Genomic DNA, 17,808 nt, shown 5'->3' with positions numbered 1-17,808 from the left:
TTTAATATTTAATATTTGTAATCCAGGGAGCGGGAAGCGCAGAATCAAATATCGCTGTGATGATTGTACAAACATTTGTACGTTCTAGTATCAATTGTTTGGCGACAATAAAGTATAAAGTAAATGTCAACATCAGTTGCACTTGTAGTTTCGATGACAAATATATCAAGAATCTTAATTCAAATGGAGAAGGGGCAAAAATCATTCGTCAAGGTATAATCACTCATGGCAACAGAATTACTGATATTAAAGATGAAACACAATCATGCAAAATCTCATCCTTTTGTTTTCTATTTTAATATATCTATGTCTGTACTATGCCAAAATTTATTTAAGCATTTTTGTCTGAAGAAACTGTAATTTGAAATAGCACCTTTCTTAAAGGGATATTCATAGCATCTGTCATCCACGTTTAATGATGAAATTTTAATACACATTTAAGATATGCGCAGGTCTACTTTCACAAACTGTGTGACATTTAATGGGATTAGTTTCCTGGATCACCTAAATACCACATTTAAAAGATCCACAGATATTACAGATCACCTAAATATCAATATGACACTAATTTGGATTGATACATTATCGGAAAGAAAAAAAAAGTCAATGAAATCTTCAGAGACTATCTTTTCTCCATGACTGTGGCTTCCATTCCATTCTAAGTAATCAAGTACCTAAATGCACCTTTTCTGTTTCTTGCACATTTGATCCTACCCATGGATAGGGTTCACGTGTCCTCACTTTTCAGTCCACCAGTCTTCACACTCAACAGATGCCGTAATTTCTAACACCTCCAATGAGACCGCCACCACTTCAACATTTCCCCCTCTTCCCATCTTTTCACACTTCACAAGTGCCACGGTAGCAAAGCGGTTAATGCAACACTATTACAGCTCGGGATGCTGGGGTTCATTCATAGCATCCTCTTGCAAGGAGTTTGCACGTCCTCCCCATGGTTTTCCTCTGGGTTAGTAGGTTAAATAGTCATTGAAAATTGTCCCATGATTAGTCTAGGGTTATATCAATGGATGCTGATGGTGCATTTCAAAGGGTCTGCCCCACGCTGTATCTCTAACTAACAATAATAAATAAAAAAGTGGCTCTGAAAGGAATCAGTGACAGATACTCTGAGTACTCTATTCTCTGTCCAATTCTGTCACATCCAACAACGACATACTTTCCCAAGACAATTTCCCATGCAGCCCAAGGGATGACTCACCTCTCATTGAACTTTTCATTCCACTATCCCACTCAAATAGTGCTTCCAGACGAAGCAGTCGTTCTCTTGCACTTCCCTAGTTTCATGCATTGCACTCAATGTTCACAATGTGCTTCCCTCTACATCAGTGAAACCGAACACAGATTGCATGACCATGTTAAAGAACACCAGTAATCGTTCTGCAAGGGCAGCCCTGGCTTGTCAATCACAATCACCTTAATTCACCATCTTTTCCCATTCTATCCTTTCTTCACCATCCTTCAATGTCCCAGTGTGGCCTAATATACTCCTAAGAAACAACTTTACATATTCAGTTAGGTATGTTGTTGAATTTAAAAATTTCAGTTTAACAGACTTTTTTCTCATCCATAGATATTGCACTGTCCACTTCAATTTGTTTCTTTTGCCATTTCTGTCTCTGACTGGTAGCTTTTAAATAAATATTAACTTGACACCTTCTCACAGTCACTCACTATTTTCCCTTTATTCAACCTCACACCTTAATTCATGCATGCATCTTGAAGCACTTTTCCAATTTTAATGAATGAAGTTTCCTTGAGCTGAAATGTTGACTCTGCTTTTCCCTCTATTAATGGTACTTGACTGGCCGAGTACTTTCAGCACACCTGCTTTTGTCACATCAATATGTTGAATGTGCAACTAAACCAGCCCAAATAGCCCACTGCAATACTAATAAAGTGAAAGTATATCAAACACCTTCTGATGTTGAGAATATTTTAGAAGGAAAGTCTCCATTGGTCTTAGCTTTACAAATCCATCACATCAGGTTCACCTTGAGATGGAAGTTCGTGGAACTTACAGTTCAATGATGGAAACCAGCATGGGAATACCTCTGAATCTTCACATATTGAAATTTTAATTCTCACCTGCCATTTATCAACCGAATCTGCCAGCGCATGTCCATTTGCTGCTTGTTACCATATCCTCACTGTTTACTGCACCCTTAAACTTGGAATTGTTTGCAATATTTGAAATGTTATCCAAAATCATTAAAGCACGTCAAAATAGCAAAGGCCCTGGCAGCAATCTCTGGGCACACCATTGTGTACCACCTTGCAGTATGAAAACAACCATTTTGTTTATTTTTCAAGGCTTAAAGGGATCACAGAAAGAGACTTTAAATCAATTTAACATCACAATAAAATATACAAGAACAGGAAAGCACCAGATCCATCAGCTAATTTTGTTTCATCTCAATTCTTTCTGTATTCGGGTAAATACAAAACATCACATGGTTGACCAGGGTAGTATACTGGCCAATGCTTTTTCCATAATCAACAAGATTAAAAGCAATTATCTGATCATCACCATGCTGCACTGAAGGATCTTGCATACATAGAACTGTACAGCCCATTATGCCATGCAAACCCTTTAGCCTATTACAAGAAAAATCGAACCATTCCCTTCCACATAGCTTTCCTTTCATTTTTCATCCATGTACTTGTATGAGTCTCTTAAATGTCCCTATTGTACCTATCTCTACCACCATCTCACAGTGCATTCTATTCACTTACTACTCTGTGTAAAAAAAAAACCTACCTCTGACTACCCTTATACTTCTCTCTAAACACCTTCAAAGTATGTCCTATCATATTAGCCATTTCCACCCTGAGAGGAAGGCACTGGATATCCTTCGATCTATGCCTCTTGTAATTTTATACACTTCTCTTAAGCCACCTCTCATCTTCCTTGCTCCAAAGTGAAAAGCCCTAGCTCACTCAACATTTCCTCATAAGACAGGTTTTCTAATTCAGACAAAATCTTGGTAATTCTCTTGTGCACCCTCTCTAAAGCTTCTACGTCCATTCTATTATGAGGCGAGCAGAACAGAAAACAATATTGTAAATGTGGTCTAGCCAGAATTTTACGGAGCTGCAACATTATCTCATGGCTCTTGAGCTAAATTCCTCAACTAAGGAAGGCCAACACACCATATACCTTCTTAACCACCCTGTCAATCTGCACAGCAACTTTGAATGATCTATGGCCTCGGACCCCAAGATCTCACGGTTACTCCACACTGCTAAGAATCCTGCCATTAAATTTGTACCCACACATCCAGTTCAACCTTAACACCTTTCTGGAATGTACTCCATCTGTCACTTGTCATCTCAGCTCTACATCCTGCAATGTCCCGTTGTAATCTAAGACTGCTTACACTGTTCACAACACCATAAACCTTAGTGTCATCAAATTTACTAACCCATCCTTCCTCTTCTTCACCTAAAACATTTATGAAAATCACAAAGAACAGGAGTCCCAGAATAGAATCCTGTGGGACATCACTAACTACGGACCTCCAGGCAGAATATGCTTCACTCTGTCACCTCCTGACTTTCTGAATGAGCCTACTATGGGGAACCTCATCAAACACCTTACTAACATCCATAGACACCACATCCACCACTCTAGCTTAATCAAAAAAGTCATCAGGCTAGTGACACGGGACCTGCCCCTCACCAAGTCATTTCACCACGTCATTTCACTAATCAAACTATGCTTCTCCAAGTGCTCATAAATTCTCTCCTGTTGTTTGTAGAAATTGGCAATTTTGCTTTCTGTATTACAGTATCACCAAACGTCATAAGCATTTTATTGATATAAAGCACTCTGTGACATTTTATAGTGAAGGTTACTATATTAAACGTAAGTTTTTTTTTCCAATCTTACGTTATCAAAGTAATCCGAAGCTGGAAGGTGACTACTGTAGCCATCAACCATCAGGCTCTTGAACAGAAGGGGATAATTTCACTCAACTTCACTTGCGCCCCATCCTTGAAATCTTCCCAAAACCTATGGAATCACTTTCAAGGACTTTTCACCTCATGCTCCGGATCTTTAATGCTTTTTTAATTATTATTATTTCTTTCTTTTTCGTATTTGCACAGTTTGTTGTCTTTTGCACACTGGTTAAACAAGCAAGTTGCCGCAGTCTTTCATTGACTCCATTATGGTTAATATTCTATTATGAATTTATTGAGTATGCCCACAAGAAAATGAATCTCAGGATTGTATATGGTAACATATATGTACCTTGATAATAAATTTACTTCCAACATTTGAACTTTGTACTTTTCAGTGGTTAGGAATGCGCATGCCTTTGTTGCCTCCAAGGAAGATGCTTCACAACAATTGGTATTTCCATAGCAAAGAAAGTTTTAGTGCTCAAGCAAACTCTGTTCATCCTCATAAAGTTAATAGATGATACAGGTTAACCAGTGGTGTGCCTCAGGTATCTGTTCTGGGACCCCTACCCTTTGTGATTTTTATAAATGACCTGGATGAGGAAGTGTTGTGGATAGTGTGCAGGGCTGTCAGAGGTTACAACAGGACAATGATAGGATGCAAAACTGGGCTGAGAAGTGGCAGATGGAGTTCAACCCAGATAAGTGCAAGGTGGTTCATTTTGGTAGGTCAAATATGATAGCAGGATATAGTATTAATGGTAAAACTCTTGGCAGTGTGGAGGATCAGAGGGATCTTGGGGTCCGAGTCCATAGGACACTCAAAGCTACTACACAGGTTGACTCTGTGGTTAAGAAGGCATATGGTGCATTGGCCTTCATCAATCGTGGGATGAGTTTAAGAGCCAAGAGGTAATGTTGCAGCTATATGGGACCCTAGTCAGACCCACTTGGAGTACTGTGCTCAATTCTGGTCGCCTCACTATAGGAAGGATGTGGAAACCATAGAAAGGGTTCAGAGGAGATTTACAAGGATGTTGCCTGGATTGGGGAGAATGCCTTATGAGAATAGGTTGAGTGAACTCGGCCTTTTCTCCTTGGAGCGACGGAGGATGAGAGGTGACTTGATAGAGGTGTACAAGATAATGAGAGGCATTGATCGTGTGGATAGTCAGAGGCTTTTCCCATAGGGCTGAATTGGCTAGCACGAAAGGGCATAGTTTTAAGGTGCTTTGAGGTAGGTACAGAGGAGATGTCAGGGGTAAGTTTTTTACGCAGAGAGTGGTGAGTGCGTGGAATGGGTTGCCAGTGGCGGTGGAGGCGGAAACGATAGGGTCTTTTAAGAGACTCCTGGATGGCTACATGGAGCTTAGCAAACTAGAGGGCTATGGGTAAAGCCTAGGTAGTTCTAAAGTAGGGACATGTTCAGCACAGCTTTGTGGGCCAAAGGACCTGTATTATGCTGTATGTTTCTATGTTTCTAAAGAAAAACAAACTCAGCCCTGAACTATGCCTACACTCTGCATGGCGTGGTAAAGGAGTTTGAGAGTGTATCAAATTCCATTTCCAATCAATTTCTAAACCATATTGCCATTTGCACATTAATGTGTAATAAAAGTATAACTTGAGTATGGTAATAAAGCTGCAGCCTTAAAGTGTACATGTTAGTTAATTTATCCTGTTGTCAGACCCCTGGAATAATAGAGGAATATTCTGCTTTGTCTAAATCTAAGGATAAGTGGAAACACATTTCAGCAGAAATGTTAGATATTAAATTACAGCGTTAATAGGCAAGGAAAGAAAAACATATAAAAAGAGACCTAGCAATTATACTTTGAAGCAGGGTTTTCCTTATGCATTATAATCATATTTTGATTAAAACATTAAGGCATGCTGCAACTCCACTCAATGGACATTAAAAATTAGCCAAAATAATAGAAGTCAATGTTTTCTGCAAAACTTGCGGCTGATGTGACAGAATGGTCAAAATTAAACTACAAATTCCAAAGAAAAATCACTCCTATACAAAATGCTAATGCCAAACAAGCACAAAAATATTATTGTATTTCAAAAGTCCTTTAAAGGAGAATAAATGTCAAAACTAATCCTATACTTTATTCAACAATCAGTCGCTAGTTTGCTAGAGATTTATGTACAAAATATATCCACACTTGGAAGCAAAACGTTGCAATAGGTTACTGCTGAATCTTTAATCAGTATAATGTGACACTTGGCATTGAACCAAGTCCTACAGACTTGCTGCTGTGCATTGCCAAGTATGCTGCTCACCACCATTTGTTTTGACTGTGGTTTCCATTGTCTAACTTTCACGATGATGGATACAATCTGAAACAACAATGTCCTATATTTAGGCAACTCACCATGTTCCAAAACAAGCTTCTCTTTATCTAGTAAAACACAGTAACTTTATGCAGGAATTAATGAGAATGTAAATTGAGCTTGGAGGGAGAGTTAAAATCTAATTTCTTACAACCATTTTCTGAACTCTAGACTACTTGTCATTTTTTCATTAAAATAAGAGCTAAAACAAATTTTAAGCAGAAGAGATTCTGTAGATACTGAAAATCATGAACAACATGCACAAAATGTTGGAGGAACTCAGCAAAGAAAAAAAATTGGCTTCTTGGGTTTTCAACTTATGAAGAAACAATTAAAAGCGATTTTGAATTGATTGATTTTACCAGTTGGCAAATTTTATTCCAGATTATTTATACTAGTCTCTGTGACCTCAATGACTAAGTATGTTATTTATTTTTATTTAGAGATACAGCACAGAACAGGTCCTCTGGCCCAAAGAGCAAAGCTGCCCAGCAACCCATCTATTTAACACTAATCTAACCACAAAACAATAAAAAAATAACCAATGAATCTACTTTCTTTGGACTGTGGGAGGAAACTGGGGCACCCAAAGGAAACCCATGGGATCACAGACAGAATATACAAACTCCTTACAGATGGCACCAGAACTGAGTCCCAAGCTGTAATAATGATGCACTAATCATTATGCTACTGCGGAAACCTTGTTGTCAGAGTCGACATGCATTCTGATTTTTTTTTTAAAAGTCAAAACACACATTCACTCGCACTTCTAAACATAATACGATCCAGCAACAGAGTCCATCACTGGGTTCGGAGACTGCTCATCTGCACTTTTATTAAATATACTACTTATATCAGCACAAGATTTAGAGTCATTGAGTACTACAGCACAGACCAGTCCCATGTACTTATCCACACTTTTCTTATATGTTGAAACTGAACCTACATTCACCACTTCCCTAGTACTCACTCCAAATTCACATCATCCTCTGAGTGAAGTCGTCCCCCTGAGGTTCCTCTGAAATATTTTGCCTTTCACCCTTAACCTCTGCCCTCTAGTTCTCGTCTCAGTGGAGAAAGATGCTTGCATTTATCCTATCCATATCCTTCATAATTCTTTATACCTTTATCAAATCTCCACTCATTTTCTTATGCTCCAGGGATAAAATCCTAACCTATTCAACTTTTCCCTATGACTCAGGCCATCAAGACCTTGCAACTTCCTTATAAATTTTCTCTGTACTTCTTTTTCCAATCTTATTGATGTCTAGGTCGGTGACTGTACACAATAATCTAAATTTGGCCTCACCAACGTCTTATACAACTTCAACATAACATCCCGACTCCTCCACTCAATACTTTCAATCATGAAATCTAATGAGCCGGAATCTCTCTTTTTATGACCCTTTCTACCCGTAAATTCTTGATATTAATTTCCAAAAAAAGAAAGAGCAGACACGATTTTAACTTAAAGTCAAAAGCAGTGGGGAGATGATAAGCTGACCAGAGGCCATGGCAACAATAATCCACTAGTACCATAAGAAAATAATCCTCCCAATCTCAAATCCCACCCAGTCAGGGCTGTAACTATCTCACCCAGATCATAATACACTTCTCTTACAACTATAACAAAATCCCATCGCCCGGTGCTGGTAACGCTTGTAGACTTGGGGCTCAATCTTCCTTGCCTTTCCACCCTAGTCAATCCAAGCCAATAAAAGCTATTTTAAAAGCATGTAACGATGCAAAGATCATTACATTCTTAAAAAAAACACATATACCTAATACTTTAAAACAATGAAAAACATTAAACAAATTATACAACTAAAAAAATGCATGACTTACATTCTTATTTTCCGTCTCTGCCTTCATAGAATCCCCAATCAATCAAACGAATTCACTGATCCCATAAACAGAAAGTCCTCAGAAATCTCAGCAAGATGCTTCTGAACTCATCAGCAACACCTGAATTGGAGTATGTGCTAGGGACCTCCAGGATGCCATAATTGTGATCATACTCAAGAAGGTAGGTAAATCTAATTGAGTTAACTACTGAAGTGTTTCCCTGATAAGTCTTTGCAAGAGTTGTTCTTAGTGTCTAGTGGCTCAACAGTTGCTCCATGAATTGGCGTGTACATTAGTTCATCTGGAGGCACCGTGAACATGATTTTTACTGCGTTACATCTCCAAGAGAGATTCAGGGAGAAACATCAACCATTTTACATCGTGTGTTTGACCTTAAAAATTCCTTTGTCTCCATCCAGTGCAAATTTAATTGTCATTAAACCATACACATGTATAGATAGAAATGAAACAGAGTTCCTCTGGGGCCGAGGTGCAAAACACAGTACATCAAAATAGATTGTGAAGTACCCATCTCAAATTCAGGTGCTCTCAAATTCAACTATGTCTGATCCTTGCTATGTGAAAGCAAATAATGATCTGAACCAATAGATCAGAGAAATCCTAATTCACTGCAGTCTAGGGTCAGGTGAGGTAGTATTACTCCTCCCAACAATTTTCTCGCTGCAATACTGCAGCCAAGGAAGTGAGATTCAATGAAGCTAATCTACAGAAAACACAGGAGTCTATTCAATCCACATCCTCCCCACTCCAAAAGTAAGGTCACTCCAGCCTCAATGAACTGCAATGCAGAGAGTGTTTGTGTATGCACATAATCAGAGGCCCCATTCCAATTAATCATTGATTCACTCAGTGAACCCTTTTCAGAAAATGGACTTAAACTAAACTACAAGTAAAGGTCTCCTAACAACCTCCTTTCACTGTGGAATACCTTAAGAAGATCAAGATCTCAAACTAACATTAAACCAATGCTGAAGATAGTAGTAATCCCTGCCATCCTGTAAACTTCCCAAGAGATGGATTACTTACACTAGATATGGCAAAAGCACTGATAAAATACCATCAACCTTATCTCCCCAAAATTCTCCAAATCCACTGTGAATCTAAACCAGTATTCTCTTCCAAACCAATATCTCCAACATCAGAGCTAAAGGCTAGATCCAAAGTACACACCATATCATTTACTATGCAATTTCTCATGTAACACATTAAAATATTAATTTGTAGCCAATTGGAAACATGATTTTTAAATGGAATGCAGTAGCCAGATATTTAAAGCAATACAGGTCACACAGATCATACTTTACTGAACAGAAATTTTACCCCTAAAGAATAATGTGAACGGTAGATGGAATAATGCAGTGATATTGCACCCCCTCCCGTGAAAGAAATGAAAGGAGACAATATAGATTGACAGCATTTTAATGCCTTCTTGAGGATGGGAAGAGTGAGAAGGGTAGACTAGAGTGATCTATAAACAAATATATAAAGGTGGAAATTGAAGTGGATAGTATGTTTAAAATCAATTAAAAATTGTACTTAATGGAAAAGCCAGTTAAAAGAGGGTACTGTTCAAGGAAGACAATGGTTCCAGTTTTCAAGTGACATCTGTTGGGCACAACACCTGACAATAAGGGCACATGGACTCTGCCCGCTCAATCTTCCATCAATGCAGAAAGAATGAAGGAAAGCATGGAGATGCAGAAATTCTAGTTGGGGCTGGTTTAGTTAGAGAAATGATGGGAGACAGGGCCAGGCTTGGATGGAGGGGTGATCAGCCACAAAAGATTGGGAGCTTTAAGGACAGCAACAAGTTGAGTGCTGGGATTTAGGGAAAGGGCAAAGGAAAAATATGAAATTAATTAATTGAAATTCCACTTAAATGAGTGCCTACTTTTATCCAAATGATTCCTGATTTCTTGACCAACAGACCACAATCAGTAAGGATAGGTTACAAACCTCTGCCATGATGATCACTGATACCGCCACAAGGCTGCGTTTTCAGCCTCCTACTCTGCTCCCTAAACATTCAATTACGTGACCACATTCTATCCTTACGCCATCTACAAGTTTGCAGGAGATGGATGGGCTGTATTTGAAATAACAATAAGTCAGAGTACAGGAAGGAGATATGGAACCTAGTGACAGTGTCATGACAACAATCTTTCTCTCAATTTCAGCAAAACAGGTGTGGTCTGATTAAAGTTTTATATACTGCAACATGACTTCCTACTCTCATACTCAACACACCTACCAAGCATCCCATACTCCTTTAGAAGCATATCCACCTTCAGTGAACCACGGAGTTCAACTCCTAGATTACTCAGCATCCTATTATGGGGTCTTCCATTAACTTCAGACTTTCTTCTTCCATATGACCTTCCAAAGTGCAACACTTTACGCTTGCCCATCTGCCCCTTCTCTGTGCGTATCTGTAACTGATACATATCCTGTGTTTTTTGATAGTCCTTTACACTGCCCACAATCCACCAATCTTGGCATCATGCACCAATTTACAAATCCACCCATCTGTATTTTCATCCAAATCATTGAATAAGTATTACAAACAGAGATCCCAGCACTGAGCCTTGTGGAACATTAGCCAGATTAAAAGTCTTCCACCCCTACTCTGTCATCTATGTGTTAACCAGTTCTGAACCTAAGCATGTGATTCTCCCTGGATCAAACCTACCCAACAAATTGCCTCTGTTGATGAGCTCTCCAGTATATGCTCCTTCATCATAAACTCTTCACCCCTTTCAAACAACCCCACCACCACATCTAAAATAATGAAACTCAAAAACATTAATCAGCCAGTCTTGTCCCTCATGCATTCAGGTCTCTTTAATGATAACTTTGTAATTCCACGTACTGATCCAGGTTCTAGGTTCATCCTCCTTACCTGTAAAACTCGCAACATTGAAGCAAACACATTTTGGCTTATCAGACCCATCATATTTTTTAGCATGTCCCTTGTTGCCTTTCCTGTCTTCTTACACCTTTTTGCATTTGATATTGCCATCCTAAAAGCACAATTCCACTTATCTACAAATAATTTGTTACAAAATTTCACAAAATTAATCATAATCATTTATTTGAGAAGCAAATAAGCAAATGGGTAAAGAAACTAAAAGCTGCCCAGAGCAAAAAACTATATAAGAGAATTAACATCACCTACCTTGGCTTATTCTGAGGTATACCCTTAGGATCAACAGCAAACATCTTGCAAATAAATACAATGACTGGAGCTGTTTCATCACTCTTGCATTCAAGAAATGCTGAGCGTATTAAAAAAAAGAATGAAAGGTGTCACTGTTTCAATAAGTTTAAGGATGGCATTGATTATGTTTTTGAAATAATCGATAGAAGGAAGCAGCTACAAGTGAACTATAGCTTCACCACAGATACATAGTATTTTCTTCTTTCTTTTTCAATATTTTTATTGATTTTGATTTCTATATATAGAAGAATACAGAGTTCAAGAGAATACATATTATAAAACAAAAAACAAAATATAATAATACCAGATACAGTAGATTGAATCACATTAACAAACTCCTTACTCTATATTCATAATGGATTAGATTAGTTCGTATATTAGAATATAAACAATTTTATAAAGAAAAAAAAAATCTACATCCACTACCAAAGCCAAAGCTGTTTGGGGAAAAAAAAGAAAAAAGAAACTCATCAGATAAAAAAATATACTATTAACCAACTTCTGTATTTTAACAAGAAGTCAAAGATTATGAAAATAATTTAAAAACAGCCCCCACAAATTTTGAAAGTCTTAGTTAGATTCAGAAATTGAAATACGAATCTTTTCTAAATTTAGGCATGCCATAACATCCCATAACCACTGAGCATGATTAGGCGGAACAACTTCCTTCCATTTAAACAAAAGTGCCCTTCTAGCCATAAGAGAGATAAAAGCCAGAATGTGCAAATCAGATGTCTTCAAAATGATATCTTTGCTTCCAACAATACCAAATAGGGCAGTCAAAGGATTAGGCTTAAAATTTATTTTAAAGAGTACAGGAAAAGTTTGAAATATTTCCTCCCAATATTTCCCAAGACTCAGGCAAGTCCAAAACATATGAATAAGTGAAGCTTCTGCATTGTTACACCTATCACAGTAGGGAGATATATCTCTATAAAAACAAGATAATTTATCCTTGGTCATATAAGCCCTATGAACCACTTTAAATTGTAGGAGGGAATGACGAGCACATAGTGATGAAGTATTAACCAATTTAAAAATCTCATTCCAAGTTTCTTCAGAAATTGAGGTTTATAAATCTTGTTCCCAAAGATTTTTAATCTTATCTAAAGAATCATTTCTCATTCCCAACAACATATCATAAATATTGGATATTGAACCATTATAGAATGGTTTCATATTAAGAATTTCATCTAATATGTTCTTATCAGGTCTATTAGGAAATGTATGCAATTGAGATCGCAGAAAATCTCTAATTTGTAAGTACCAAAAAAAAATTGTTTTTTGGTAAACTATATTCAGTTGACAATTGTTGAAACGAAGAAAGAAGTTCTGCCACAAACAGATCCTGGAAACATGTAACGCCCAATCCTTCCCAATGTTTAAAGACTACATCAATCATAGAAGGCTTAAAAATTTTTTTTTAAAAATGGGACGAGAAAGGGAGAATCTCAATAAATCAAAGTGTTTTCTAAATTGTATCCAAATCCTTAAAGTATGTTTGACTACCACATTTTCAGTTATCTTACTTAAGGATAAAGGAAGTGAAGATCCCAATAGGGAGATAATAGAAAATTTATTAACCGAGTTAGCTTCTAAAGAAACCCACCCGGGACAGTCCAAAACGTGAGATTCCGTATATTAGCTGTCCAGTAATAAAACCTAAAAGTTGGTAAGGCTAAACCTCCATTCTTTTTAACTTTCTGGAGATAGACTTTATTCAGTCGAGGATGCTTATTTTTCCATATGTAAGAGGATAAAATAGAGTCCAGAGAGTCAAAAAAGGATTTAGGAATAAAAACAGGTAATGCCTGAAAGAGGTATATAAATTTAGGTAAAACATTCATTTTGATAGAATTAATTTGGCCAATCAATGATAACAAAACGGGTGACAAATTTGATAATGTTCTTTTTATATAATTTAATAAAGTAAGAAAATTTTCTTTAAATAAGTATTTATAATTCTTAGTAATTGTTACACCCAAATAAGTGAATTGATTTCTTACAATTTTAAAAGCAAGGTGAGTATCAGTTAATGGCAAATTATTCAAAGGAAAAAGTTCACTCTCATGTAGGTTCAGTTTATACCCAGAAAATTGACTAAAACAAGATAGTAAAGAAAGCACATAAGGTAATGAAGTTTCGACCTTAGAAATGTAAAGCAAGAAATCATCCGCATAAAGTGAAACTTTGTGGATAGTACCCTTCCGTAAAATACCAGTGATATCGTTAGATTCTCGAAAAGCAATAGCTAAAGGTTCTAAAGCTAGGTCAAAGAGCAAAAGACTCAAAGGGCAACCTTGTCTGGTTCCACGTTGAATTTAAATGGTTTAGAATTCTGAGAATTAGTAAGAACCCGAGCAAAAGAGGATAAATACAGTAGTTTAATTCATTGAATAAAGTTGGACCCAAAATTAAATTTTTCTAAAATTTTAAATAAATAATGCCAATCAACCCGATCAAAAGCCTTCTCAGCGTCTAAGGATATCACACACTCCAATATCTCTTTAGAAGGAGAATAAGTAACATTTAATAATCCGCAAATATTAAAATGAGAATATCGATTTTTAATAAAGCCAGTCTGATCGTCAGAATTGACAGATGGTAAGATATTTTCCATCCTATGGGCCAGAACTTTAGATAAAATTTTAGCATCAACATTTAGCATCAAGTATTTTCTGACCCTGATAAGCTACTACTAGAAAATTGCTTTTCACAATAATAGCTTCACATTTTAACCAATTTTCTCTTAAATTATTCTTACTAAAATAAAGATTCAGAGTTTTAAAATAGAATTTTTACTGCCTTACAAATCAGTTACCACTGGAAATGAAAGAGACAAAAAAATACAATTGAATTATTGTATTAATTCAGAATCCACAAGAGCACAGTTGTCTATATATGTGAAACAAAGATAAAACAGAAAGTCTGTGTTACATCAAGTACTGTGGCCTAGTTGAAAATCAAGCTTGACATAGCTCGGTCAATTGCTGAACTCAGCAAGACTGAATCACTCATTAAAAACAGACCAGTTCTAATACAGCTTTTTGTGCGATACTTGGATATCTTCCAGTACACAACAAGGCTGAGGGGAAAATTGCACAAAACTACCCAACAATTTTATGATGTATTTATTCAAAATTCAGTGGTTCTCAAATATTTTGGCTTGCCCTTTGGAGTCACTGCAATTTCGAATACTTCGCTCTTTAAGGATAGAAAATAAAACAAAAACACTGAGGGATGAAACAAACCAACCTTATAAGCACTTTTATAATGTCTATAGCTTTAAGCTTAGAGCAGAGACAAGTAAAAGACAACTATTTTCAGCAATGTGTTGAGTTGGCGTAAAAGTTCAAAGATCAAAGGTATAGCATTTTAGTTTATCTCATTCTATTAAGAATTTAAACTTCAGAAATGAATGTCAATTAGGGTGGGGGGTGGTTGTGGGTAACATGCACAAACCTACACCTGAAATAATATCACATTTTAAAGGAAAGGAAAAGAGTAGCACTGAAGTAAACACAACTTTCCTTAAGTAAATCTCAACTATACAGAAGAGGAAACCCAATGGAAAGTGTGCTCTTGTCCACTTATATCCTACACCTCATAAGTGCCTTAGCCCATTTCTTCCCAAGGTTACAAATGCACTATTATGTTGTTCTTGCAGCTGTAATACTGATCACTACCATATTAACCTAATGCAAAAACGTCTAACATTATTTTATAGAGGAACAATTTAACACAGCACAACTCTGCAGAGAGGGTCATTTACAAGAGCCAGAATCAAAGAAATGGAGAGCTTGAAGTACAGAATTGCAAAAATGAGATGAAAGCAGAGATGAAGGAGTAAAGCCTTACAGAGAATTGAACACATGGATAGGAATTGAAAATTTGGCTAACCATTGCTGCAATGCCATTTAACTGAATGGATGGCATGAAAAACATTTTTCCATAATAACTCTGTACATACGACAATAATAATTTATGAAAATAAGAGGGTGGTTGATACAGCAATGGAATGGTGCAGTGTTAGTTATGCAACTGATGAGCTGAAGTCAATAATACACTTGAGAATATTCAATATACAACTATTGTATGAATTCTCTTTTGAAACTAAATATGTGGCTAGTAACTATGCTTCACTTGTAAACATTTGCTTATTTTCCTTTTTACTATACCTTTCCTGAAATTAAACACCAGTTTTTAAAATCACTTGTCAATCTTTCAATAACACCCATGTCAAATGATTCCACTGCTTGCTCCATAAACCAGCATTTATATCAAAATGCACTGTAGATAACACTTTCGATTGTTTTTACATAGAAAAGTACTACTAATTCTGCTCCTTTGCAAGACATATTCAATGTTACAGTCTTATTCAGATCACCTCTCTCACTTCTTCCCCCATCACAATTATGACTTTGTCTATGTTGCTTTCTGCTCCCAGCCAAATTGGCCAGTTTCATTACCTTTACTGTCAATTTGCACCTCCAATCATCTTCATACAATCCATCTGGTCCCCTTTAAAAAAAAACTTCACCTCTTAATTTAAATCTATACTCTCCCCACACAAGAGAAAATACTCTGACCATTCACCTTATCTCTGTGTAATGTCCTGGTTAACATTTCTACTACTATGCTGTGAGGTAGTTTATATTAGCAGTTTTCTATAAAAGCAGTGTGCCATGCTAGAAAATGTGTTTTGGCTTCGGCTAAGATGAGGATCCATGTTGTCCAACTTAAGAATGTAAGTCAGCCAATCAGGATTTTGGGAAGTGACAGAAGGTTCTAGAGAGCTATGGGGAAGCGTTTTCTGAAGGACAGTAGTCTAATTTGTGGTCTTTTGGCGGGAGCTGCGGAGCAGGACAGAAGGGAAGATGCTGCAGAATGTTGTTGGAAGGAGAATCCCCTTTGCAAAAAGTCCTTTGTGCAGGTGAATGGCTCCAAAGAGAAAGGGCAATACTTCTGAGAGAGAGAGCCAGGTTGCTTGAGATGGTCTTCGAGGGGAGTTCAAAACAGTGGTGTGTGTCCAGCACGAGTAAGAGACACCCCCGAATACTCAACTTTGAAAGAGACAAGCTTCAACAGCTATGTGGACATTGGACTGGTTTAACTGCAATGGGCCCTTTTACTCTTTTTTGTCTTCTTTTTCCTATTAACTGTTTGATAAAGCTGAAATTGGTAAATATACTTTCTTTATAATTTTATGCAGTGTACAATCCGTTATTTCTTGTGACCGATAATTGTGTATGGGCAGTATTTACACAGCATTTCCTCAAATTGAGATGTCTTTCATTGGAACATCATGACATTCCTGTTTGGTTGAACAAAGAATGGAAATACTACCAAAATTTTTCATTTAACATTTATAAATATGGCTGTGATCTACATTTTTAATGTAAATAGTAATGAAAATGAAAAATAATAATCATGCTGAAAGAGACATTTTATTTCAAATGTAAAACTTTATTTCTCCTTTCTCTGTCATGGTTATAGTGAGAACACAACAAACTCATCAAAAGGACCATTATACATTTGAGAGTCTTGACACCAATCCTTTCTCACAATATGCCTTCAGTGTTGCTTCTCGCTAGGACTGCTAGACAGTGAAGATCTGGAAAACCTGATTTAAGACCCTTTCTCATGCTCAATGTCATACCCATAATCACCAGGCTGAGGTAAACGTGCAGTGTCTAAGGGGCCCAATTAGAAAACATCTCAGTATCTATACTCATCTGAGGCTTTGAAGAAGCTTAATTAACTCTTTAGTGAAAGATTTTATTTCTCTTACATCCCTGATTAATTTACCCCAGGAAGCAGATTGCTTTCAATCATTTCATGGTTCCACCCCTTTGTGTCCAGATTGTTTTCCTCAAACAAATGCTACTGCAGGCATTGTTACTTCTACTGTTTAGTTACTACTGTCATCAGATTCAGTGTCCTGCTAAACAGCAACTGGTTAATGAACTACCGAGAACAGAAGAAGCCCCCTATTAATCTAAGTTCATCTGGAAATTATACAGCAAAGAGCAAAAAAAGTTCACGCATTACCTCAGGCCAGTGGTTACTTGCCCATTACTTCTTCAGAAGAGCTTACCTAGATTCACATTTTAATTATTTTATTTTTAAAAATTGTTAACAGAATGGTAATTTAAACCAAGAAATTATTTTAATTCCCAATGTTAGGTATTGGAAACATTTTTGTGCACAGTTTCCTGCTGAACCAACAGATGGCAGCAGTTAAGCACATTTCTTCTATGTACAATTTTGTCAGCATGTGCCCTGTTACAGGAGATATTTTGATTTGATGCTTTGCTTTTAAGTAGGGAGTGTGTGGGCAACTAAACTTAGAACAGTTTTCTTAGGTCAGATCAAGCATAACTATGGTTGAAGATTTGGAAGAATCAGCACCTAAGGGCAAGAAAATGAACAGGTGAACTTCAAAGAGATAAATAACAAGG

The 17,808-nt window shown here is 36.8% G+C and overlaps 1 protein-coding gene across 4 annotated transcripts in view; it reads right to left on the bottom strand.

The window, feature by feature from the left end:
* The window catches only part of efl1 (elongation factor like GTPase 1), a 299,478-nt gene that overhangs the window by 182,500 nt on the left and 99,170 nt on the right, over positions 1-17,808 (bottom strand). For 3 of the 4 annotated variants that reach the window (XM_072278343.1, XM_072278342.1, XM_072278345.1), the window contains exon 12: positions 11,306-11,405. The exons of the other annotated variant lie outside the window; for it this stretch is intronic. In XM_072278343.1, the coding sequence (XP_072134444.1) occupies positions 11,306-11,405 (100 nt within the window). The remainder of the gene's footprint in view (positions 1-11,305; positions 11,406-17,808) is intronic. 4 annotated transcript variants of the gene reach the window in all.

Source organism: Mobula birostris, chromosome 14 (genome assembly GCF_030028105.1).
Source record: "Mobula birostris isolate sMobBir1 chromosome 14, sMobBir1.hap1, whole genome shotgun sequence".
NCBI classification, from domain to species: Eukaryota; Metazoa; Chordata; class Chondrichthyes; order Myliobatiformes; family Myliobatidae; genus Mobula; species Mobula birostris.
Note: the sequence above shows the minus strand (reverse complement) of the source record. Positions and strands in the feature narration are given on the sequence as shown.